Here is a 27,967-nt window from a genome sequence, read left to right as displayed (position 1 = left end):
AAGATAAATCTTCATGTGCTGTGAATGGCAGATAAAGGCTCTTTCAGAGGCACCAGATAATAGAGATAAAAATATTGTTCTTTCACACAGTATTTTCTCTCTTGTCAAAATAGGACTCATAAATCACATGAAATTTAGCAAGCTGAGACACTTAGAAAACAGTAGTTTGTGAAAGTCAAAATAACTCCTATCTTAATATTGACAGTCTTTACAATCATAGAATCCAGTAATTAAAGTATCACCCAATCTAACTGCAGCTATAGAGCATGAACTTTTTCTGCTGCTTATAGGCTGTGCCACAGGACCATTCTCAAAGGATTCCAGGCCTGCCCAAGGCCAATTTTACTAAAACTTGAAAATTTTTATACTCTTTTTGTTACATTCACTGCTTGTCTGTTTGTTTTCCTATTGATTCCATAAATTTCCTAAGCATTTGCTATCAAAGCAGATTTCTGGGAACAAAATGTTCTACGCATCAGTTCACGCTGTCAGTTTTAAATCTGAAGAACCTTAGAGAATTTTGGTGTATTCAGTATGAATGTATATTCATTTTTAAGAAGCACACAAAGTATGTATGTATTACACATCCACATGTTTGTATAGGTATTACATATTGCTTGTAATCAAAGATCCCATATTATGCTTCAGCTTTGATGTAAGTGTTCCTTTGATATCAAGTCAGTTATCTCAAGGAAATAAATTTTGAGGTAAATTAAAAGAAAAGGGTGAAAAGCTAGTAAGGCAAATGGCTGAAAATAAACATAGTGAAGAAACAAGCTCTCTGATCCACTCCAAGAAAACGAAACAAGCACGATAACACACTGCAAACACTGGCATGTGAACAGCATTGATTTTAGACTCACTTTTTTATTGATGTAATATGGGTCCATGTCTTCCAAGGGCTCAGACACCATTCCTGGAGGTATGTCACCATATATAAAGGGGAGTGTTTTTCCTGCCTCCAAGTCACTGTTTGGTTTTGGCCCATTTTCATCATCATCTTTGCGATCTTGTTTGGGGTTCTTGGCTTTTTCTGCAGCAATGCGCTGTTCAATAGCTGCAAGAGACTCTCTAGTGAAGAATTGGAAGCTGTCTGGTCCTGGTGGTACAAGCACTGACTGCTCCATCTTTTCATCCTGCACATTTTAATTACCATTTATTCTTCTGCATAGGAAAATACTAAAAGAAAGCAGAAAATGAAATTCAAATGAACATGTTGAAATCACCAAGTAAGAAAGATGTAGTAGTTATTTTCAAGTGCAATTGGTTTTGCTACATTGAATTGTTAAAATACAGAATTTGAAAATTATGTAAACAAAGTACACAGTTTAGTCACTGATTTGGCATTTGTAAGAAGCACTTGTGTTGTTCTTACACTAGTTATTGAAACTGTAAAAATTTCTCAGCTTCAGGACTATGCTAGTCTTTTACTCCAAATAAGGAAAAGTATGATAGCTAAGAATAATCAAATACATTCTTTCCTCATAATTCTAGTTATATTATGATCACACTCCTCTGGAATCAATCAGGATTACATTGGTAACTATAAATAGAACAGTTCAACAGAGCTAACACAGAAAATTTCACTGAGATCAGCAAAAGTATCAGAAAACAAGCAGTATAAAACCAGAACTTCCATTTTAAAAAATCAAGTCTGTATATTATGAAGTATTAAAGTAACGATTCCAAATAAATTTTTGTATGGGAAATTATTTTAAATATGAAGAAGAGAAATTGCTGAGTATTATTTCAGATTAGCTGTTACTGTGTCTGGTTCTTTATAAAATAGCTGTAATTAGAAAATTCTGGAAGTATTTTAGTATACATATTTATTCATACATTGCAATTGCAAAAATAAACCTGTTGGGAAGAAAAACCAAAAAAAAGGAAAAAGGAATTCTTGTTAAGACTACAGATTTGGCATCTTCCATGCTGCTCAATAAAGTTCTGATGACACTAGACATACAAATGAAATGCATATTTGGGTTCACAGTGGTGCATATATCCCTCATGTCTGAAGGACCTTCAAACAATCAAGGTGCAAGTTTCTCTCTGTAAAAAAATTAAAGTGAGCTGATCTCACACCAAACACCAAGTATTCACCCATGTAGACACTCATGCCAAAACCAGTTCTGTACAGCTTCCCTTCTTTCCAAGGGAAATAGAATTATACGGTTCTGTCCCCACTGGTGGGAGCAGGGAGGATATAAGAAAATGTACCTCAGCTAAAAGGGATTTAAAATCTTGCCTTTCTCCACATAGAGAGTATACTCTAGACAGTCCTCAGCTCCCTATTGTCATGGTTCTGTTTACTTCTGCAAATTGCCACTTTGGTCACATAACTATTGAAGTTACAAACTCATGATTTGTACACTCTGACACTGTTTCTTAATGTTCAACCACACCTTGTGGGGACTGGGAAAGAAGGAGAAAAAAACATCAGCCTCATCACTAAACTTTTTGATCTCAAACTGATCCCCATGAGGGGCACCACGATTTGGAAGATAGATCTTGTACTCTTATCCCAATGTTATGGGGGACACAGCTGTTGGTGGATTCCACTCGCTCCGTGGGCTTCAGGTAGATAGAGACTCAAGAGAGACAAGCCGTCCTCTCTGCTCAACTTGGCAAAAGAAGGGACTCTCCTCTCCTCTCCTCTCCTCTCCTCTCCTCTCCTCTCCTCCTCTCCTCTCCTCTCCTCTCCTCTCCTCTCCTCTCCTCTCCTCTCCTCTCCTCTCCTCCTCTCCTCTCCTCTCCTCTCCTCTCCTCTCCTCTCCTCTCCTCTCCTCTCCTCTCCTCTCCTCTCCTCTCCTCTCCTCTCCTCTCCTCTCCTCTCCTCTCCTCTCCTCTCCTCTCCTCTCTCCTCAGACATGTCTGCCTTTCCCTCTCCTCCTCATGAGACCCAGGAGGGTCCTTTCCCCTTTGTCATTTTCCCTCTGAATCCCTCGTTCCCGGTCCCAGGCAGCGCTGCCAGCGGCACTCGGCGCTCCGCGCCCAGCGCGGGCACACGGAGCCCAAAGGGGCCGGGGCGGCGCGAGGAGGCGCTGGAAGCAGCAAGGGCGATCCCGTGTGCTGAGAGGGAACGGGCAGCCAGTGAACAGTCAGCAAAGATGAGATCCGAAACCACAGGGTGCTGTGTCAGGATCACCTTTTAGCTCACTGAATGTCCCCACCTGGCATGCAGGACGAGGATTACATCAGGATTTGCCTGCAGGTGCACAGAAACAAAATGCTTCGCAGCCATTAGTTATGTTGCAAAACCATTTGATTCAGCTACTGTGTTTATAGACCGAGTTTAAAATCAGCAAATGCTGTGGGCTTTTCTAATAATATGTGTATTTCTTTATATAGAAAGGAACTCCACGTGATTTTTCTATAATTAATCCTAGAATGTTCTCTGGTCTGTCAAATGTACATGGAGCTAGCTAGCTACACCTTTAGATGTAACTAAATCTAAGTAGGCTGTACTTAACAACATCTTTCAGGAGGCTTTATGAAGATTACCTACTTTTTATCCTCTACTTAACAGATTAGAGGATGATATCCCAGATACGTTTTCCCCTTCTTCATACATGTCAATGATTATAAATCTTCAGAATTGCAAATAGAAATCTTATATAAATTTAAAAGTCAATACTAAATACATACAGAATTTACTACAGTCATAATCCCAAATCACTTTCATTGCTCATATGGCAGTGCTTAACTACTAGGTTTGTATTTCCTTTACTATAGTAAATTGGTTTATTCTCACTTATATGTGATGGGGATGGATAAAAATTGATACCAGACCAATTAATCCACTGCTATCCTTCTGACTTCCACCAAGTGATTTATTAAATATTAATTGAATAAGTGCAGATTGCTTACATGATCCAAATGGGCTTATTTTTTTTCCTTTAGCATAGCACTAATAATTCAACATAGGAAAAAAATAAGAATATCCAAAATATTAATTTCTTACCAAGTTCTTTCCTAATCTCTTATAAGGAATGAGGATTTTTTCCTTCTACATTTCCATGTCTGAGTGACCTTCTTATGAGCAATGCAAAACATTTCAAATTTTGGAAAATAAAGTACTCAGAACATTTGAGAATAGAATCATTGTTTCTTCTGATATTTCCCAGGCAAAATATACCCACATACACTTTGCAGTATACATTGTTGTAAGCCAGATAACTGCAGAGCACACTCAGCGTGCAGCGGTGGGACCATCTGCAGACCACAAGCAGAGTAAGCCAGAAGCTGTTCAGCTGCATGTGTGTAAGTGCACAAAGCACAGCTGATCTGCCCACATGTACCAAGTGTGAGGCAGCCAGAACCACCCTGATTAGCTCTGCACACACAGAGCAGCTGGGTGATACACACACCATCGCTGCCCTCCTGGCTGTGAGCTACTGTGCTCAAAGAGTCATTTTAGATCTGGGCATTCCTTGAGAATAACTCAGCTATCAAACATCCAGAGAGCCTCTGTGTATTTTTACAGTCTTCAAATCTCATCTAAATAATTTTTCTAGGCAAAGTAAAGGGACATATTGGAAATAGATGAAAAGACGATGCCTTGTCAAACAATGACTTCAAATCAGCTGCACACTGGTTCTTGAAAAAGTCAATTGAACAATACATAACTCAGAAATAGAGACAAGCTTGAACAAGATTATTTCCTAATCTGATATCATCTAGTACTGTCAGCTTGCATGTCCTTCATACCTTCATAACAAGAGTTTCTGGAGTGTTTGGTCAGGAGGACCTTAGCATCCATGTAGAAATACAGTGCTGCAAACACTTAAGCTTCAGCCAGTGAATTTCTTTATATTATCCATATACTTAAATCTGAAACTGAAACATGCTTTGAAGTTTGGTCTTCTGGTATAACAGCCACTGTTAAATTTAATTTAAATTTAACTGCTTCAAAATAAAGTAATGAATCTACATGTAAACTCAGAGAGCACAGATCTCTATGTTATAATAATTTGCATTATTTATTGTCACAGCTTCTCATTACTTTTGATTTATCAATGAGTCACCAGGATTCTTGTCTTCAGCATACTGAATAAATATAATTTACCTTCCTCACAGTGTGGAACTGTGGGAGGAGAGGAAGAAAGTTGTGGGAAGCCACTCCAGTTTTGTATGTGCAGCCTCAGAACCAAGCCTGTGTCTCTACTGTCTGTCTCAATTATAGGGTTACTGCAGGCAGCAAAGGTAGGTAGGATATCCAAAACAACATGCTTGGCAGAAGGGCAGGAATCAGATTGAAATACTGGAACGATACAACTTTTTATGACTCCCTGTAGCTCACTTATAAAATTCAATTTAATTCTCATGGACAGCTTTATAAGGGAAACTTGCATATTACCAGACTGATAATAGGATTCTCCCATATCTTTTCTTACCATCTTCTTGATGTTCCCTTTCAGCATGGATAATGCAGATCTGGCACAAGGGCTTGCTTGCATTACATTACTTAGACATGGATAACTGCATTTATTTAATGCATATTAATTTTAAATAAAGGGTAGGTGCAGTAATACTTCAGACATCAAAATAGGGTACATAGATATGCACTGAGCTATATAAATAATCTGAAATATTGGAAGCAATCAAACAGTACATACCAGTTTAAGTGGAAGTTTATGCTTTGCAGCTGGATATTTCCATTACTTAACCTGACACACAGAAATGGTTGCTGAAGGGGAGTGATGGGGGGAGAGGATGACTATTTAATTTGCCTCAGTTGCAAACAGCCATGGGATAGCTGTGTGATTCAGGAGGGCAGTTCAGTGCTCAGTCTGGGCTGCCCAACAGCCAGAAAGCAGAACAGACAGGGATAGGAAATGCAGCTCATGTCTCTGAAATCCACACTGTTGTACCATTGCTTAGCTTACTGTGCAGGAATGAAATCAAGAATAATGGGGTAGAAAGAAGGTGTGAAAGAAAACATGGACTTGGCATCTTAAACATAAGTTTTCATTTGGGAAGGCAATCATGGCTGCTGATCCCTGCTCCTAGAGCTATTTCTCTATTATGCCTAGTAAATTCACTTGAGAAAACTCATTTGAAAATCACCAGAGGTATATTATCTGAGAAGAAAAAATACAGCACTAACTATGGGAAAAGAGGGTTTAGTTCTAGTGTTCACTCACAACTAACTTCTTTAACTCGGAAAGAAAAGATAAGCATAAGTTTTGAAAAATAAAGCAAAGTACAATAAGCCAGCCTTCCCCAACAAGATAACTAGCCAGCAAACCCCCCATGCTGGTAAAATCAGGATGCTCCCTGTGAGCTGTTAGCTGCTACCTTTTCTGCCACTAACACCTAGACTTTCAGTCCTCTCCTTGTGTCTTGTTTAGAGGAAATCAGAAAACCATATTATGTAGACACAGTATATTATCCATCTCTATTAGTTATATATATATATATATCTATATGTATGCATTGTTAAAATTTATATTCTCAGTATATTTTTAAATTCAACTAATGTATCTCTAAACCAAAATCTAGGTACTAGGCTTGGCTTTAGATTAAAAAGAAATAGCTTGCTTCAGCTTACTGCTTTGCTAGTCTAATTAGCTGCAAACAAGTTTTTTTTATTTTAGAAAGCTGAAAAAACCAAAATTAGTTATGCTGCTTCATAGAAAGAAAGAAGGAAAATAATTTAATGGGACAAGTCACAATGCAGCTGCATTAGTACTCCATCCGAGCAAATGCATTTAATAGCTTAGAACTACTGGACTGCTACCAAGCTGAATGGATTCTCTGCTTACTCTGTTCCTGCAGCATATCTTGTGCAGAAAATGACTGCAGTACAGAGAAGCAATCTTTCTGCTTTCCTTCATTTGATCAGAGCACTGACCCCTTTTACTGGCAATCTACATTACTAGCTCAAGTTTAATTTTCTTAAACATCTGTTTCTTAAACGTCTGTTTATATTTACCTTAGCAAACATAACAACCTCTTTCTTCAGTTAAAAAAAACAAACAAAGCCATGCAGGCTATGCAGTGCACATTACATAATGCTACTGATTCATTTGGCATTAAGCTAAAATTGAATTTAAGACAAGTTTTAAGTTCTGGTCTTGGCATATTGCCATGCTTGGGAAAGAAATAAAAGTTGATGGAAAACAGATTGCTCCATACCCTGGAATGATGCAAAATTTGCAGAGCTAACAAACCCAAAGACATTGCCATACTCAAATTAGTGGGTTGCCTGACCCCATTAACAGCATTCGGGTACTTGCTATCTCATATGGTCAGTGGAAAGGCCAGAAGCCTGAAAGACATAATGACAAAAATTATTTACTTTCTAACAAATTTAGCAAGCACAGATTTCATCCTTGAGGTTTTCCTGGGTCAAGGAAGCAGATACAGGAACAACAGGGACATGTTTAACACACAAGACCACAGGGGGAAAAAACTCAATCATAATTAAGGAAACAAAGAGTTCCTGCTTTTCATGCACAATGACAGGGCTGCTGTGAAGTAATAAATCCCCCATATTGTAGAAATTTGTACTTTTTATACAGCAAAGAAGTCCAGACACCATGTGAAAGCAACTTTTGAAACTTATCCCCTTGCTTTTACACCCTTTGCACTCAGAGCATGGCCCAGGACATGCCTGTGCACAGAGGAGGCAGTAGCAGCCCCAGCCCCTGTGCCAGGACTGGGCATCACCTGCCAGGTACTGCAGTGCAGCACCCAAGGGAGGATCCATCTCCCAGACTGCCTGGGAGAGCAGAGAGTGCTCAAGGAATGGGAGATGCTTAAACCACAAAGCAGCTCTGCAGCATAGGAAGCTCCACTGCCCCTGCACAACTTTGGCATGGTTCTATGGCCTCAACCCCTTCTGCCTGTCTCAGGTTTTATGAGATGCAACAAATACATGGGCTACCTGTGAATTAAGTGTTTTCCAAATGAACTGGTACCCTACATGCTAATGCCATGCAGCAGGTAACACAAGTCTGTAAACACCTGAGATTTGCATTTCTATTTATGTGGGCAAGGCACTGCACCTTGGTCACTGGCATTGTCTGATCCTGCTAAGGCAACTCCTCTGCAGTTCTCCCCTCATGTCCCTCTGCATTTTGTGATTCTGAACACACAAACCACTTTTACCAACAATAAGAGGATACTGGTGTTTCTTAGTAAGCTTCTTTGAACTTAATAATTACTGGATAATATGTGAGAAATGGCTTATTCCCAGATTGGCAATTTCACTTTACAGTAGCATAATTAATATTTGTTCTTACAGATACAATTTTAGTTCACTTCAAAAACTCTTTTATATATTTTCATGTAGTTCTCAAAATAAAAATAAAATTTAAAAAAGTCACATCACTGCTGTAAAGAAACTTCTTCCAAAACATAGACCTGGTAAAAATAAACAAGCAAATAACTCTCACCTATATCCTGATTAAGTTTGAACTGCTTTTTAACAAACTTTGAATTAACAATGATAGCCCAATGTAATTTTGGAAAGTTTTCATTCAGTGGACACTCATGAGCCCCACTATGTCCCAGCCTTGTGTCCAGACATGTCTATACATGATGTGGACTAGAGACATGACAATGCTCAAGCCCTGGTACCTTGTTCCCTAGAGGTGGTATAGTTGCAGAGCTCATTTACTCTGTTGAATATTAGATATTTAGCTTGTTTTAAGATCTAAAAAGCTCCTACGTGGCACTCAGCATTTTCAGTTGCATAAAGGGAAAAACAAACTTGAAAATTCCTAGAAAAAACAAAATGTTTATTGTCATTAAATGGTTAACTACCAGCAGCAGCAGAAACATCTGCTGCCTCTGCCCCATCCTTTGAGCAATGCATTATTGGAAAAAGCTTCAGATTTGCCAAGAAAGGCAGGACCTGGGAATTAGTAAACTTTCTGCAGAAGCAGCAGTTTGAAAGCCATTGAGTGAAGACTGTAACCACACTGACTTTCACTTCAAAGCAAATATTTCAAGGGGTTTTTTTGTCTTTTGAGGTACTGGTGATTTTCACGTCATTTAATATTTTATGGTCTAATAAATGTTCAGGATGTTAAGTTGATTTTTGATGGAAGTGTAAAGATATAATAAATAATCCAGTCACAAACCAAGAGCAGTACAATTATAGACTAAGAAATCTAGTGCTATTGGAACTTTGGAAATTTTTAAAATCCTATGATTGATCAAGAGAAACAATTAAAGAAATATGCTTATTTAAAATAAATAAGAATACATTATGTGCAGGAACTTTAAATGTTTAGAGTGAACTCAATGCTATAAAATTTACCTAGAAAACAGACAAGATGTAAAACTAAGACAATATCAAAAGATACCATCTATTAAAAAATGGACAACCATTCATTAGAAATATCTGAAATACTGATATATACTTATAAAGAGCATAAATGATAACAAATTTTGAAGCAAAACATCCAGTCATTCAAATTCTGAGCCACTGTCTGGTAGTTTTCTGAAGATCAGATAATCTGCTGAAAGCAAGCAACATTTACTTTATCAAATACAGCATTAAGCTATGTGGTTAAACATGGAATTGTAGTGCACATTTAGTGATTATTTTGCAAAGAAACTATTCCCAAATATAGGTACAGAAATATATAAAAGAAAAGAGGTTTGAGATCTATAGTTTTTTATAAATATCACTTGGTGCACATCAAATGTACACAAACTCCATTAATGAAGATAATCAAGCAATGAAGTATTTAATAAAGTTTTCTATCTTGTATTCCACCTTGAATTCTAACTGATAGATTACAGGGCCTGTATAATGTGAATCTGTTCATGTGGCTCCATCCATAAGATGAGAACTCTGATAGGAGACTCAACATGGTAAACTGAAGAGCACAGCAACCAATATCAGCAAATAATATCTCTTTCAGTCTCAGCTTTTCTGATTAAAAAATACCAGATTTCCCAGTTTGTAGGATTTGTGTATAGTGATTAAAATACTTTCAGCTTTCTCATTCAAACCCACCTTTTGTTCTTTCATTAATTTAAAATACTCTTGCATATGTGATTGAAACTGTTTAATGCTGTTCTAAATTGTCATTTTTAATGTTGTATTAGAGATGAAAGTGTTTTGCAATGTTTTTTCTAATTAATAATTTTTAGTTTATAAGAGTGAGTGGCAATGCCTTCTGGTACTTTGGCATCGGGTGTCCAGGGCAATATCATAAATAGTTTAAGGATAAATTATCAATTAGTAATAGTTTCCCATAACTCTTTACTCCACTAATAGCAGACCAGTATGAAAGTTAGTTCTAGCCCTACCAGATGAGAGAAAGCTTCAGCCACTCAACCTCCCAGAGCTAGGTATTGATTTACAATACATCCAACTGAGAAAAATGAGGAGAGGCATTCCTCAGCACGTCATGTTTCTTGTCTGATCAATGCCTCTGAAGACAGGGCACCATTTCCTACCACACCGAGAGCTGAACAATGCTTCTGCAGTCAGTGTATGTGCAATCCAGAAGCATTTGGATAAATAAACTTACACTGAGAAACCAAAGTAGGAAACTTCCTTTTTCAAAAACCATTTCTCAATGCACTTGAGCACAACAATGGAAGATACATAAAGATAAGAATACCCAGTCATGAAAAACTGGTCTTTAGTATGTCAACAGTGAACGCTGTCAGAGAAGAGATCAATGCAATTTGTGGGGTCATGGCTCTAATGAATCCAAGGACATTTAACTCTGAGGGAAACATGCACAGTTGAGAAGCTTAAAAATATTCGTGTTTCATTCATCGTGAGTCAAGGACAAATTGGGGACAATATCATAGGTGGAAATGCCATCAGACAGATTTAATTTGACTTTGAGGAAAAAGCCTATGAAAAGTATAAATACAGAATAATTTTCAGTACTTAGCAATTTTAAGCAGCAGGTTGGTTTGTTACACCCATCAGGAAGTATGAATATGTCATGAAAATTTTTGTTCCTCTTTCCTGTCTTACTTTTCTTGCTCAGACTTTTTTCCCTCCATGAAATCTTCTTGTCTTTCTGACAAACCCATGGGGGACATGAACTTAACATGGTCCTTAGGTGGATGCTAGAGAGTGAGATGCGAGCTCCCTCCTCCCATGCCTGTTGGAGCCTTCCCAGGCAGCCAGCCTTGCTGGAAGCTGAGTGCTTTGGGAGTGTTTTTGGGCTTGATGGCATCAAGGCTGGGTTTGCAGGTAATGTGGTGGTGAAGTTAGGCTTGCTGTGGCTCAGTGATGAGGGAATTCTTGGGTGAATTACACATTGACCACAGAAGCTTGAAGCAAGTGGGAAGCAATGCATGTATCTAAAATATTCCAAACCCTACTAAGGTCAAAATGAGACTTGTTACCACTGTAAAGACAGTTAAAGCCAAGTAAGAGTGCAAAGCAAAAGGCAATTTTTCAGTGAAAACACCATGATGTGATACATAACAGGTGGCCAAAGCATAAGACTGTGATTAGGTACCTTTAAAAGTCTATTCCCTTACTGACTGTGTCCCCTAAGAAGAAAGGACCTCAGTGGAAAAGTGCAATATATTACATTACCAAATCTTAAGATGTTTGTTTTGAAACCTGACCGCATAAATTTATCAGCAGCAATAGGAAATGTTCAGAATCCATTTTACTACCTCTTTTGCTCAGGCTACATCCATATTATATTTGACAGAGTGCAGCCAAAACTGTATTCTGTCACAGGCAGCTCTTGAGGCAACATGAACGTGCCTGTATTGCCTTTTACAGGCAGTTCTTCTGGTCTTGGGAGACCGTATGCTTTCAAACCTCCAAATCTGCAGATATCTGAGCTTTTCTAGCAAAGCCCCTCCTGAGTTACTTTTGATTTTGTGTCCTGAACGGCAGACAGCCATGTTCACGGTACAGGCAAATGGGTTTACACACCTGTGAAGTTTACCTTTTCAGAATAGCATCAAAGATGTCCAAACCACATGAACCCTGCTGAAAGTGGGAAAAATTGATAGCTGTAGCTATTTTAGTCTCCAAACTTCTTTCAGACTCATCCTATTTATCCTATAAGTAGTCCAATTGACCCAAGTTATAATTACTTTAGACTTCACTGCCATTCCTGGCCTAAGTGTCTTCAGTTTCTAGCTGGAGTGATTCACCCCAGACTATGAGTGCTTACCACAGCAGCTCAGCACATGAAAGGCAACCAAGTCTAAGGGCTGCTGAGGTTAGTGGAGCCTGTGCTACTAGCAGTCACAATGAATCTGACTCTCATATGTGTCAAACATCTTTGTCTAAGCTTTGGAGCCAAACTATAAATCACACTATACTCCTCCTGCTGCCATACAGACCTAAGGTCTGTTTTCCATCATTCTTACAAAAAACAAAGTTTCTTTGCCCTAATCAAAAAACACTGCCCTTATTCAGAATTATTTTCTAGCTAGTTTCTTGGGCTCCATCATTCTGCTGTATAAATTCTGATTGACTCTCAGAGGCCCTTAGCAGCCTTTCTTCATTATCTCAAATTTCATTCTTTAGATGTTAAATCCATTGTTTAAATTTTCAATTTACATCAACAGTGAAATTTTGAAGATTTCCAGTCATAGGTAGGAGATACAAATATCTGCAAAGATCCCTCATTTTGCCTAAGCTCCTTTTAACCTCTTCTTTTTCAAGACACCTTCCAAAACTGTTCAGTGGTTCAACTGCTCAGCTACCAAACTTCATCACCTTAAAGGTCTTTCCCTCTGTGACATCTGAGCATTTTTTCTTACACTTAGGTTGGGAGACAGTGTACTTTCAATTCTCATTCAAGTATCATGGCTGGAGCAGCAATTCCCTCCCTCTCTGTGTTTGAATAGCACATTCAGGCTGGGATCCTGCATTCCATGTCTGAACTCCTGCCCACTACAGACACCCAAAGGTTCCCATACACCATTCCAAGGCAACCTGCAATACTGGCCACAAATTGAAATAGAGTAATTTGCAGGTAAGAACCTGGATGTTAATAAGTGTTAAAATTCAAGAGTGTGTACTTCAGATGAGCAATATGAAGGAATAGACTCAGAATTGAGTCTGGCATAGCCAGAGAGCAGGAGGTTTTTAATAACAAAGTTCCTGAAACTTCCAGAAGCAAAATACACCCTACAACTCTACAATATGGAATTTTAACAGGGATGACACAAGAATGTCTCAGAAAATCTGAAATCTGTCTTTTTATAATCCCCCAAATCAGTTCACAAATACTGCTTCAGTAAAGCCACTTGAATTAAAAGCATTACACAGAGAAGCCCAGACCTGCAGCTCTCTAAAGAGAAACAGCTTACTTCATGGACTTCAGAATACTGCTCATCACAGTTGCACTGCCCCCAGCCATTATTTAGCCATCTTCACAAGTTTTCTCACATGAAAGAGAGAAAATGGCTCATATTTCCTATCTGAAACTTATCTGAACAGACAGCTAAAAGCATAAGCCATCCTTTTCCAAAGTGCTAAGTAATCAAGAATTCACATAAAAGTCAATATAAAGTTCTTGTCACTCTGTATAGAGGCATTGTATTTTTTGCCTCAGCACTAAAATACAAACTTAAATATTTAAGCTTAGACATATCATATGAAATTTCAGCCTTAATAGCACAGTCAATCTTACTTTAATCACAGGAGGCAAAAAAACCTCTTCCCAAAACTGACCAGTTTCCTGCATTTCAGAATTTTGCAAAGCATATAACCCTGAGAAATAATTGTCACTGCTGAGACCTGCAGAGAAATATCAGGTGCAAGGCAATCAAAGGAAAAGGGAGAGAAAATTTTGAGTAAAATACTATCAGAGAGTTACCTAGAGTTTAATGTCCTGAAGACAGATTGCTTTGGAACAAAGAAATACCTTTTAAAAATAAAATTTGGTGTTTACTACTTCTCTACATTTTAAAAGATTGATTAATTTGCATTTCCTCAGTCTTTATTTTTTTCTCTTCCCCCAAAACTCATTGTTATTGCCTAGGAATTAGGCATGCAGACATAAGAGAGAAGGTATTGTACCAGCTACTTTGCTTTCTCTTGCTAGCACGTCTCATATTTTATCATTCTCTACTCTTGGGCAGTAAGGAGTTTTGTTTCTCCCAGCAGAACCATGAAATATTATGTAGTGCTGGTTCAGTAGTAGTCTGAACTTAGACTTCACAGATGTAGAGAAGCCTGCTTGAGGGGAGGGCAGAGGGCAAGTCTGAGGTCAGTGCCCACAAGTGGCAGACGGGCAGGCTGTGCAGCAGCTGGACACGCACAGCCCACAGCACACCACCAGCTGCACTGCCTGAGACACAGCAGAACTCGCCAGGCTGCTGCACAGGGGTCCCATGGGCTGTAAGGCTCCTCAGCACTGGCACTACATCTAGCATTTGCCAGTTTTTAACGTGTGTGCCCCCTGAGCTGCTGGGCAGTGCCAGCCCGAGGCAGCGACGCTCTCGGCAGATGCTGCTGCTGGCAGAGCACAGAGACAATGCTTCTCTCTGGGCTGGACTGGAGCTTGTGTGGGAAACCAAGCGGCAGCACCACTGCTACTGGTGTTGTAAGGAAAGAGTTTCAAAAATTATTTTGAAATAAAAAAATGTTTGAATAAAAGTTTTTGTTGTTGTTGTTGTGGGTTTTTTTGGGGTTTTTTGTGGGGTTTTTTTTGTTTGTTTGTTTTTTGTTTTTTGTGTTTTTTTTTTCTCCATAGTTTAGAAGCCAACAGATTAATCAGTGGTAAGAAATGCTCCTGGATCTCGGGACACAATCCCCTGTCTTGCTAAAAAGAGCTGATCCTGATGCAACTTTCACTCATTTTGATCAGCACTTTCCCTCCTAGTAGTTTCCCAAGGAGTTTGGGAACACACCTCAAGAGTCAGCTCCCCCCAGCAGTGCCCTGCTGACAGGGTTCAACAGCCACTGGACTGGTAAAGATCCTTGCAGGCACAGGATATCCCAATGCCAGCTGGTCCTGGTCTTAGACTGAGCCAAAATGAGTAAGATGTAATACACAGATAATTTCTCTTGGAATAAAAATTTTTCTTTAAGATAAGATGCTTCATTAATTCAGAGTAGTTGATTTGTAGTATTTTGTTCTGAGGCAATATGAAGTTATGAAAACATAATAAAGGGTCATCCTTTCTGGTTTATCTCCCCAGTGTGTGTAAAGAGAAAATAAATTGAACTGAAGGCAAAAATACTCAGATGCAAGGTTTCTAGATTACACTTGGATCACAGAGTTCCTGTTTAAGAAAAAAAAATTAAATTGTTGTATAACTTCTTTTTCAATTAAGCATTGTCAATATATCCAGTATGGAGTTCTGAACAGTTCTCTGTCTCAATCCATCACTGCACATTTTAGGTCATATATATAGATATGTATACATATATATGTGTGTGTGTGTGTGTGTGTGTATGTGTGTATATATATATATATATATGGCATTATTTAGGTTTCATTTTAGAAAATAAATGTATCAGAATGGGTTTCTCAACTGTGAAAAATATTGAATATGAACATTAAAAATAGAACTTTGAAATGGCTCTGGTACACTCACTTTATTCAATCAGATTCAGAAGTGTCCTAGTTCTTTCTATAAAGAAAAACTACCAATTTAAAAATCTTTTTAATTAAATGTGTACTATTCTTCAGACAGTATGGAAATTTGATCAGATTTGCAAATACCCTTTTTCTACCCCTTGGATTCACACACTTGCTATGGTTCACTAGTAAAGACTATGTAATCTAAAAGAAACACTAAGAAATTAAGTAACTTTTAAGGACACATTTCCTGCTCATTCTTGATATATTTGAAGCATTAGAGTGCTTATACCATAGGACAAATGTTTTCAGGGGATATTTATATGCTTTTATGCAATCCTAGTGAAGATAACGTTTAGTGGGTCTGTTTTGGACCCTATATAATTTATTGTACACTGCCTGTTACATCTCAGATATCTACTTATTTTTGTAGACTCACAGAAAAACCAGGCTGGAAAAAAGAGATCAGAGGCCACCTAGTTCATCTTACTGCCCAAGGCAAGGTTGCTATACCTATTTCCCAACAGATGTTTCATCCAACCTCTTCCTACAGACCTTCAGGACAAATGTCACAGATTCTTCTGACATTCTATTACAGCTCTCCACTATTTGCTTTATTAAAATGTTTGTTCTCAAATCTCATCTGGGTGAGCCCATTTCTTCAATCTTCACTTCCTGTCCCACCCACTCTGGACACAGAGAGCACAAATCATCCTCAGCATTCAGCTTCTGGTGATCCACCAGCCCCTTCACTTCTGTTTCCATGAGTGGACTTACTCCAGGGATCCTGCAAAGCTACTTAAAGAGCCCTGCTGAGACATTCCTAAGAGGAGCACCCATCATCTGCATTCAGAATACCTCCAGCACCATTTCCTCTTAACAGATACATTTGACAAAAATTTTAATCAAAGAAGCTAAACACTATGAATAAAAAAAATGAAGGCTCTCACTCTGAAGGAAACAGTATTTGGTAAGAGTACTGTAGTTGCTACTTTGATTTGTCCTCTTTGACCAATGCCATTATTAGACAGAGTTATTAAATAATTGAGTCGCACAAGCCTCTGCATTTACTCCTAAATTTTTATTTCTGACCTTGACAGGATTTGAAGTTTTGTTTGGTTTTGCTTTGTTTTACCAGGAGGATGATTATCAGGTTTTTTAAATTTCTGTAACAAAGTAATTTTAAAAAGCCAATTCTAGAAATAAATTAGACAGTCTCTTGAAGGAGTAAGAGAAAGATGAAGATTGGTCTGCATGTTTACAAGGTACTGATATAAATTACAAAGATAGAGGGAATTGGAAGGGAGAGAGCTTGGAAGCTCAAACTGAGCTGGGTGTTTCTGAGACTAAAAATATAAGGGTTTTGTCCTTTTCTCAGAGACTTGTGGAAAAAAAAGAGGAAATTAATTAAAAAAGGGGGTGGAAACACTTTAAAATAGAGCACTAGAAGGATGATTAGAGATCCACTAGATACTGCTGAAACAGAAAGCAATGGAAACTTGGGTTCTGAAAATGCAATGTAATGAGAATTTCATGGCAGAAAGAGAGAGGAGAGAGAGAGAACAGGGGCTGATAAATTACAACAATAAATAGCAGGGTGGATGAATCAGAATTGTGGATTTTCAAATGATATTTAATATGGCAGGGAAGGATTCTACCCAGATTTTCTTAACAAGTGCAAAATAAAATCAATTTTTTTTCAGAGCTAAACAATTTCAGAAGAGCACAAAAGGGGACCTGAAACCACCACACACGGGTGAAAATGGAGGAGACAGAAATAATGACTCAATAATCAGTAAAAGGCAGCAATCCTAAAAACACAGAACACCCATGTATTTAGTAAAACATCACAGTGATTCCTTCAACAAACATAACTCATATTGAATAAAAAGAGATCAGTATATTTTACAGAAATTGGACCCCAGCATGATTGAGTGATGATTTTTATGTCCATGTTTGGTATTTGATTAATTTCTTCACTCATACCAAATTTTCAGTTGTTTCCATCCAACTTCTATGTGTTTTTATGGATAGAAATCCACAAAGAATAAGCCTACAACTAGAAAAATGGAAGCAACATACCAAAATTATTAGACTTTGGGGAAAAAAAATCTAGAGAATTTGCATGATATTGCCCATCTCCCTACAATATTATGTTCAGTCAGAAATATCAGCTGTAGATTTTAATGGTTCAAATTTACTCAAATGTTCTTTTTTCCCCACATTTTAGAATAGTTCAGCTTTAGGGTTTTTTTTCTCTTGTAGCAATGTGATCTCTTAAGTGCTCTAAAGTATTATGCAAAAAAAGCCTAATGGTATTCCTTCTCTAGTATGTCACACTGTCTCCATAAGATTGTTTGTCTCAGTTTGGAGGTGTGAATAAATATTGTTCAATTTTTAATTTGGTTTTTCTACTGCTGCAGTCATTTTGGCACTAACAGAAAGGCTACAGGTCAAATACAGGACTCTTGAGGAATCCCATTGCCTCCCACCTACACAAGCTGTTATCAATGAAGAAAAACAAGGCAGAATATGTTTCTGTTACTGGAAAACCACAATTCTCTTCATGTTATTTAGCCCAGAAGACACAATATGTTTTCCCACAGATGAGCTGGGGCTGGAGTTCAGAAAATGAATAAAATTAAGGAAAATACATTAATCCATGGGACTGCCACAGTTCTAAATTCACACAGAAAAAGAAGGTCAAGATTTCTGACTCTTCTCAAAACAATTTGCAAAGTACCCACTTCTGATTATTAACAGATTATTTCTCACAACTAAGGGCAGGAGAACACTCACACTTAGTTAATCTCAGTTCTTCAATTTCAGGCAGCCAAAAATGATAGAGAAGGATTTGTAAAATATAATTTAAAGGACAAAATTCAATGCTAAGCTATGTGGGTTTGCCCATTAAATATGGTGTGTTATGTCATGAATGTACAAAACTCTGGAATTAGAATTCACATGCTGGAGGGATGCAGGGCAATGTGGAAAGCAGCAGCACTGCCATCCTTAGAAGTCAACAACAGCCAGCTGTCCTTTAAACTGCTTGGCATTGGGTAGTGCATTGGGTGCATATTCATAAATATTGGGGAGCTCTTCTAGCTCAAGGCCATCTTCATTTTAAGAATAAAAGAATCTGTAATTGATTTTTATCTTCTCAGCTGTTGATGATTACAACTTCTGAAACTTCAAAGCAAGTTTATGTTTTTATATGATAATTTCAACAAAGATTTCAGTGATCAATAATAAACTACCCTTGCCCCTATATAAAGTATTGTTTCAAACAGCTGATAGGACATATATTTTCTTGATAAACATTTATCTATATAATTTTTCTGTAAGTCATCATAGACTTTTACATTTTTTTTAATTTTTGGCAGACAGTTTGCAAATTGCTGTTGTTTTCTTAGAATTTTACAGAATTGTTCTGATTGGACTATGCCTTATCCATGCCCTTAATTCCCTTTCCCACTCCCCTTGATACTTCCTTCAAAGTATTAAAAACTTTCTGACAAACTGAGGACAACCAGTTTAAAGCTGTTTGTTTCTAACTTGCCTCCCTGTGTCTAAATATTTCAGCAAATATTCAAGATCACACAAACTAGGCTCAGCAGAATAAAGTATCAGGATGTCAGTCTTGACAGCAATCCTGTTATTGTTTCGCATTAGATTTCAGAGTAATTTTTAGCACAGCCTTTTTTCTTTTGTACTTGACATCAACACATTGGTCAGGCATAAAAAACACAATAAACAAGTTCAAAAATGCAACACTAACATCAGCCAATATAGTTCAGGAGTCTGACACCATAACCACAAAATAAGCATTTCTGAAAAAAATACAGCTGAAGAGTTTTTCAGTAGGGACAGAAAACACCAACCCATTTTCAAATACTGCTGAGTGAGTAACAACAGCTTTCTCAAAGTGGGGCTGAACAAACAGCCCAATCCCAGGTAATTAGTACAGTGGGATTCTTTTAAACACATACCTCAGAGAAGCAGCAGAGAAGAAATCCATTTGAGGAAAGATGCTGACAGAGCTTGAAGTCCACCTGGCAAATTTCTTGTGCTGTTTGAAAAAGCAAGATGGTTCAGATGGTGAACCAAGTTATATCTACAGCATTAGACCCAGTCCTGGTCGTGTAAATCAAAGTAAGAGGTGCCAGCAGTGCACCTGATCAGACAGACTGAGGGCAGAGGGAGAGAGAGAGAAAAGAGAGGGCTGCCTTTCCTCCTGTGGGAAAACATTGGTGTGAAGCATTCAGCCTTTAACAGAGCTTCTCTATGGGAAGGAAAACTGTACAATCCTGCAGTGCTTGCTTTAGACTTTAATATGTCTTCCATGAGAAGGAACAACATGACCTTTCTTGTCTTCCAAAAAGTTTAGGGGAAAATATGTAATAATAATTTAAACAAAATCACCCTCCAGCAAAAAGGCAAACGCCCAAAAATATAAGGCCACTGAAATACATCTTGTAATAAAATGCTGAGATGCCAAAAAGAACTGACTGCAGCTTGAAAAACATTTTTGAAGCAAAAGACCCAAATTTCTCCTTAATCATATGCTTAACAGTAACAATAAAGCAAGCACTTAAAAAAAAATAAAAGGAAGGGAGGTTGAGGTGAGGGATCCACGCTGACTGCTCACATAAATGCACTAAGGTCTAGGATTTACTGTCCTCCTGGCTTACCTGATAAAACTGGAATTTCAAAAGCATTATGAAAAAAAACTCCAAAAAACCCAAAAAACCCCCAGGAGATAGTGATGATGACGTGCTTGAAATGCTAATAGATGTGTTTAGATTCTCAGTTCCAAAAGATTAAAAAGTGTTATAAATTGCTGCATTCTCATCGAGGAGGGGGGAAAAAAAACCTCTGCAGTATCCTCTCTGCTTTGTTCTCAGCTTCTTGTTCTGAGGCTCTCTCTATGGTACCTAATACAAATCAGCAAATAGCAGAGGAAAAAAAAAAAAAAAGAGGGGGGAAGGGAGGAGGGTGAAGAGAGACAGAAAGGAGGGTAAAGATAGAAAAAAAGGGGAAAAAAAAAAAAGATACTAAGCCATCACCTGAAAGGACAGCCCCATCTGTCGGTAAAAGCAAAGAACCGGCTGTAAAAGATCGCTTTTTTAGAGATTTCCTGAGCTAAACGAGATGGAAAATCTGCAACTCCCTTTTCCTTCAGGGAGGGACAAAGGGCAGGGATAGTGCTGAGAAGTAGACTTCTTTATCCAGTGTTAAATGAGCTAAGGTTTTCAGTAATTTTAATTTCATTTCAGTTAATTACTTGTCTCTGAAATGTGTGAAGGAAATAGTTTGCGTTAGTCTCAGCCCCTTACGAAAGCACCAGAAACCTTTCCAGGTCAGCCTCTGGCATGTCACAGATAAATGCTACCTGTCCTCTGTCTCGTTTTACACCTGCCCACTGAGGACAGGGGGGAGACTCAACCTCATCTGTGATGGGTTCAGTCACCAAAAAGGGTTCCTGAGCCCGAGTCCCGTGACGTGTCCATCCATTGCAGCCTGCATTGCTGATCACGCCGCTGGTACGGCTGCCACGTCAGCTCTCTACATCCCCTGGATTCAGATGGCAGCTGCGCAGCCAAATCTGGAACCCAGACAAAAAAAGGCTCCTTTTTAATATTCACACTGCTAAGTGACAGTAACTGCTAACACAATGAACCCCATCTGCATTGGATCAGCCTCAGCTGGAGCTAAATCAGACAGCATTCTGTATTTCTCATTTTGCTGTACTGAGCAATGAAATAAAAGTGGGGATGGCCACGAGTGAGCACTTGAGAAAGCCCCAGTGCCTGCCACACTGGACTGGGGTGGGCACAGACTGGGAGGGAAGGAAAGGAGGAGGCAGTGACTGCCAAGGTGAGAGGTGCATGGAAGGAGGGCTAAAAATAACATTGCATTTCTTTCACTGCTCAATGCCATTTCTGCATCTAAAGACAGAAGAATATAAATCTAATGAATACCTGTATGCAATCAGGCATATCTATAACATACACTTAATGTTAACCTCTGATTCAGTGTCTCCAAGAGGCTTTAATGAAATTTATGCCTTAGTCAATTCCAATATTCTGATATGGGTTTTTTCTAATATTTTTACATCATGATGTTTTGATTTAAGTTTGAATCCAAGCTATGTGAATCAGAATTTTTCCACCTCCCAGGGGTGACTTGAGGTGCTCATCCCAAGAAGCACTTGGAATTCTCTCAGTATAGCACCTAATTTTCAAGCATTTATCAGTACAGAATGTTATGAACAATTTTTCTAATAATGAAATCTAATTGCAGAGTTTTTAAATATGTTGTCTTCAAATATTGCAGAGATTAAAAGGACACAGCAAGTGAGAGTGTAACACTAAATATTTAGTTAAAACTCACCATAATAGATTCAAATAGTAATACTAAAATGCTGACACAGAAATGGCAAGACCAAACTGGACACAACCATTCAACATGTCTCTTTTGAATACATCCGAGCTCTGATTTACAAAGCCCTCACATGCTTTCATCTTTCACTGCTGTCATGATCACCAGTTTCTAATACAGCTTTTCTGCTGGCACTAGGTTGCTCACTGGCTCAGGCAGGTCCCCTTTACCCAAAAGCTGAGTCTATGATCTTCAGGTAGAAAGAACAATCATTATCTTAATATTAGCAGTTCAATTTTTCGGTTCTTTCTTAGGTACAATTCTAAAGAGAGATTAGTGTGTTTTTCTCATATTTGCCAAGCTCTTTGGGATCATGTAGAGCATTTGCAGGTGACAAATGACTTTGTAGCACTAGTAACACACCTGACTCAGAAGCCTAAAACTTTTAAATGCTAAACAGATACAACTGCTGATGCAAATTGATCATTCCCAGAAATCTTTCTGTTCATGGAGGATGTTTCTGGAAATGATGAATTGTCTGATGTTTATAAACACTGATTTATGACAAGGTTAAAGGTAATATACTTGCTCCTCAGCCTGAAGTTTTAGAACAAGTCCCTCCAGTCTTTGATAGTCACATATGACATGTTACAGTCAAAGTTCCTTTCATATATTGTGCTTTGAAATGAAATAAACACAAAATTAAACACTAAACTAGGAAAAAATGAACTAAGACATCCTTCTTTAAGCATCATGAGAGGTTCAGCATAGCATGCTTAATATGACCACTGACTTTGAGAAATCTTCAAGTATCATAAACAGAATGCTGAAAGCTGTTTTTTCCAAGCAGATTTCTATGGCTACAATTTCACTGCTCATAGTATAACTAGGTGCTCAAATTCAGCTCCAGCAGCTTACATTGTCAGGAAAATTGATAGGGTTTCTGATTATCTTAACAAGCTTCTTTGTGGCTTCTTGAACCAGACTGTCTTCTGTTATGGGGTTTGAGAGAGATTTGATCAACACAACAGCAACTTCTTCCCAACTGCTAAAGAGCTATATCCCATGAATTCTTGTATTTTTAAAGTTTTATATATTGCACCACAACTGAAAAAAATGAAAAAGGTATAGATTTCTCAGCCAGAGCTGCTCCAATTCTAAGATAGATGGAAAGTTAGTAAATAAAACATGGTCACCCTTTCCTCTCCTCCCCAAAATCTAATATTTGCCTTTTTAACTATCTGTAAACATATAGTAAACTGCTAACAGCTAGTCAAATCATTTTCAAAACTAAGCAAGACCAGGTTACTCATTGCATTCCATTTGGGAATCTTTGAACAGTTCTTTGTGCAGTGTGGTGACAAATCCCTCCCTGAGCGTCCAAGGAGGAAATGGGCACGGGCTGGAGCAGCCACCCAGCTGGCACAGAGGAGAGCCCCAGGCAGAGCAGGGACACAGCTGCCAGGCACACCTCCAATGCAGCCATGAGCTTGCAATCCTGCAGATTTCACATTCTGCAGACCTGGTCACTTTGCTTTAATGGGGATCTGTGGTTCATGTGTCCTCATAGACATTTTGACCAGTCCTACCTCAGGAACACTGTGTAAATATTTAAGGGCACTGGTGAAGAACAGTTCAGTAAGATTTTGGCTCAAGAGCCTTAATAATCACCAGGCATTAGGAGAGTCTGTTATTCTTCAGCACATGAAAAGATTCATCTGGAAGTCCTTCTCTAGTGCCCCTCTGCAGCACAGTTCCCTTTCTGAAAATACCTTATAATGAATTGTAAATGATTGAAAAAGGGAATGTGAGTTTATTTGTCTCTATCCTTCAGCATTTTTGCTGCAACAAACAACTGTGTTTCAGCATTTTTTTGCTGCAAACAGAGTTGTGTGCATAGAGAAACCTTCAAAATTAATCTTAGAAGTTCAGATGTTCAGCCATGGCAGGTAAACCACAAAAGCAACAATTCAGAATGGTATGTTCAATTAATAAAGTGTTAAGAGCAATATATAAATACATATGTGCCTTCTTAATTAAAGTTTATCAGGTACATTTTATTCACCAAAACATTTAAAAGAAATCTCCCTTGATTCTTTACAGTATCTCTTTCTAGTGTTCTTGCAATGAATTCTGTGAATTGCAGTGGGTGTGGAAAACAGCTAATGGAGTAATGAATCTAACAGATAAGGGATTAGCCAACCAAGATCCTCCGTGGACATGCTGGTGAACATCATGATCCAAGGCACATTTTCTCTTTCTAAACTTGTGAACCAATTGTACTGCAGTCACAGAAGTGCTATCCAAGCAGTTAAGGATAGGAAAACATCATAATGGAGACCCAGGACCTGAAAAATGAGACAAACTGTAGCAACACAGAAGACTGCATCCAACCAGTTTCAAGGAAGAGCAAGGAAAACCTCTGAATAAAAAGCAGAGTAACTTTTTGCACAAGGAACAAAGCACATCTGCCAGCTTCTAAACAGCTATTTTCAGAATAGGTAGAGCACATTTCTACTGCAATAGATTTTTGTCTAGGAATTAGGAATATTTTTGTGTACTAGATGCAAATAAAAATTTGCAGTTCTAGACAGTGAAAGATCTGCCTTTGTGAGTCCAAACTTACATGGAAGCTTGTCAACTCTACTACTACAGTCATATTTAGTTGTTACACGATATAAACTAAAACACTAATATTTTTAGTCTTTCCTTTTCAATTTAGCACTAATTCAGCATACGTATGTCATCACAATATGTATCTCAACTACTCAACTAAAATGGAGAGATAAAACCTGGGATCTGAATAACTTATTTGACACACCTTGGTATTGTGTCCATGCTTGTCAGTTTTAGTGTAATTTCCATAACTATAAAGAGAGCAAAGAAACTCATTTGCAGTACAGAATATTCTAGTGCTCAGAGAAAAAGTGAAGAGAAAAATTCATCAGAAAATCCAGCTGCATACTGTGATTTGAGGAAATATAAAGTATATTGAAAGCAAGCTACTTATGTAGCCATGGATTGGACAATTGCAGTAAACCACAGAAAAATACCAGGAGGAGGTACTGACCACTAAAAACCAAAATACTTCATTGCAGGGGTTCAAAACATATTTAACAGCTCAGATTCAATTTCTCAGACCCAAAGTGATACACCAGAATATGTGATATATGAATACAAACAGGAAACACCATCTTCCAACACTTTGTATCCTGCTGTAGTGTCTGCAGCTTGCTATGCTGAGAAGTACTGTGTGCCCTGCTATGAACCACGATGCAAAAAATAAAAATAAGACTTCCAGAAGATCACTATACATTTAAAGACAATAAGGTTTTTTTCTTCTTCTAATTGAATAGATATGTTATTAATACTCCTTGAGCCTGTAAGAAAATACCTCAAGCACCCACACTTGAAAGGGAATGGAACACAGTGTACTCATATATAATAGCGTAACTATTTTAGAACACTTCATGCAGCAAGAGACAAAGAATGTGAAGTACATCATTACAATTATTCATGGTACCTAGCATTTTGTTCTAAGTTCCTATACTGTGCTATTATTTTAAGTTTGTTTGAAGACATACTTCTGTACTTTGAAGTCTGAAGTGGTATCTATAAAATATTATACAATGTAATGTGCTGCATTGCAACAGAGGTGTTATCAAGATTCCAAAAATGAGCTACACTTTCTTGAACCTAACTTTCACAATGTAATTAATGAAGGCAGCAGCCTGGTATAGCTAATAAGTCACAGCACAGTCTATATGCCTGTCATTACACACACACAAAAAAAATAAGTAAACGGTAAAGTACGACCATGATGAAAAGACAATTGACTGCTTGGCAGTTCTTTTCCAGAGAAAGAGGGATTTCAAAGACAATAAGAAAATGATAAAACAATCCACCTCACTTCGGAAGTGTTGAAATTAAAGTCTACTAGTTATTTCTAGAACAATGTGAAGAACAACTAGTTTTTTTATGGGGAGGAAAAAACACATTTAAAAGGCTTCCAGGCTTCCATTCTCCCATCAACATGAGTTTTAATCTGATATTAATACATAAAATTATATAAATATCCAACCTTATTTTGATTTAAGGGACCTTGGCATTTACATTTAAAGTGAGCAGTTACCTATTAGACATTAAAATGTTTTCAATGCCATATCATAAATTGTCAACAATTTTGCATTCTTAATTTACTATTTTGACATTCATTAAGAAATAAAACACTACTATTTTAAAGTTGATATTAAAAGAAATCTTAGCACTAAGCTGTTAAATGCAGTGCATTGATAACAATGCTGACCAAAGTTCCTCTTAGTTTTGGTTTGGTTTTTTGTTTTTTTGTTTTTTTTTTACTATGCATTCCCCAGTATTTTTTAATTCATTAATGTATCTTAAATTTGTATTAACTTCAACAAATTGCTGAGTCCCACGAAGGAGACTCACTGTTACCACAGAACAAAAAAGTTGCTGTCCAAGGTACTGCACATAAAGACAAGTGCTCCAATTAATCTCTCAAATGTGTTAAGAATGTTTTCAGATTTATTAGCTGTCCTTAGAAAGCAAGCTAGCCTTGCTGAAATTCCTTACATGATACTGCAGTATCAGTGTTATGCTGTTACTTTCCAGGGCCTCTTCTACTGCATTCCAGTATGATCAGACACTCCAGCACCTGACAATACCCAGTCTGTATAATTAAGGACGAACCTGTTCTAGTCTTTGTCACAGACTGATTTTCAGCAGGGCTGAAATACAAAACAAAGTCTTTGAATTCTACATGGTGCATGAATAAAAGCTACCCTCTAATATAAATCTAGCTCACATGTACTGTTCCGGCATTCTGCAGAGCAACCACTAAATGTAATTTTATCTGCAGTATTCACCTTACATATCTCAGAAGCATAATTATTCACACATTCATGCAGTACATAGCAAATAGGATCCTGCATTTAATTGCTGCTTTAAAAAATAATTCTAGAGTATAAGAAAATTAAATACAATTTTTGTTTATTTTGTTATGTTTAATAGGAGAAGCATATTTGTAATTTGCAAGGCTAAAATAATGCAACAGCCAAGAACTGCAGTAAAGCTCTCAGAGCTAATAGCAATAGTCAATAATGCTTTCCCACACCATCTTCAAGCAAATGGATTTAATTCACTGCTTAACCAGTCAAATTAACACTAATACGGCTAGAAAGGATGTTTCTTAACAAACCCAATTTATGGTTTATTTATTTGCAAAGTGTCTTAAAGCTGAGATGCCTAGAAGAACTACTGTGTTAATTCAATCATGCTGACAGAGCTGGTTTCACCTAAGAAATGATCTCTGCATTTCACAGCATGGCTGACAGCTATCTGCTTAGAAAACCAGCACAGTAACCACTTGAATCATGCAAAAAATACTCACCCAAGAAGATGTAACAAAGATGAGGATCCAGCTTCCAGACCCCATGAAGCTGAGGGAGCAATCCAGCAGCTTGCTCAGGCCAGCAGTGTCTCTCCTACACTTGACCTAGACTGCCTTACATAATGAGGAAGCAGTGCTGTATCCTGTGTGGAGGAGCAAGCTGAATGTCATCACTGGCAGAAGTAGGGAGAACTGGCAGCAGGCAGGCTGGTAGTTAGCATGGAGATCACGAAGTCTGCTTTCCCTGACTGCTCTGGGAGAAAACACAAGAACAGCTCAGAAATGCTGCTGTCATTCCTCCCCTGGAACGAATGACCGGAAGGAGCGAGGGTGTTCCAAGTGTGAGGCAGACAGCAGCACTGCAGGAGCTGCAGCTGTACCTGCTCGCAGGCAGCAGAGCTCCTGTCACACGGTGCCTGCAGGAGCTGCAGCTGCAGCTGTACCTGCTCGCAGGCAACAGAGCTGCTGTGCCTGCAGGAGTGCTCAGCTGCAGCCCCAGCAGCGCGGCAGAGCAGCGAGGGACACGCTGCTCCCGCACACCTCTGCCTGGCCACGGCTCACTGCGGTGAGTACAAGGGAAGCATCGCTACAGGAGAAACTCTGGGATGCATTTCCAAAGGGAATTGCCATTCCCTCCAAGAAATCTTACTGCATGCAGGTTGGTTTCTGGAAAGTAACCATTTTT

At 38.2% G+C, this 27,967-nt stretch overlaps 1 protein-coding gene across 1 annotated transcript in view; it reads right to left on the bottom strand.

The window, feature by feature from the left end:
• The window catches only part of LOC115905621 (sodium channel protein type 1 subunit alpha-like), a 90,106-nt gene extending 62,539 nt beyond the window's left edge, over positions 1-27,567 (bottom strand). Inside the window, exons 1-2 of the mRNA XM_030952062.1 lie at positions 27,283-27,567; positions 864-1,179 (exon numbers count right to left, since the gene is read on the bottom strand). Of these exons, the coding sequence (XP_030807922.1) occupies positions 864-1,127 (264 nt within the window). The 5' untranslated portion in view covers positions 1,128-1,179; positions 27,283-27,567. The remainder of the gene's footprint in view (positions 1-863; positions 1,180-27,282) is intronic.
• Positions 27,568-27,967: the final 400 nt, after the last annotated feature.

This window comes from Camarhynchus parvulus, chromosome 7, assembly GCF_901933205.1.
Source record: "Camarhynchus parvulus chromosome 7, STF_HiC, whole genome shotgun sequence".
Taxonomy (NCBI): Eukaryota; Metazoa; Chordata; class Aves; order Passeriformes; family Thraupidae; genus Camarhynchus; species Camarhynchus parvulus.
Note: the sequence above shows the minus strand (reverse complement) of the source record. Positions and strands in the feature narration are given on the sequence as shown.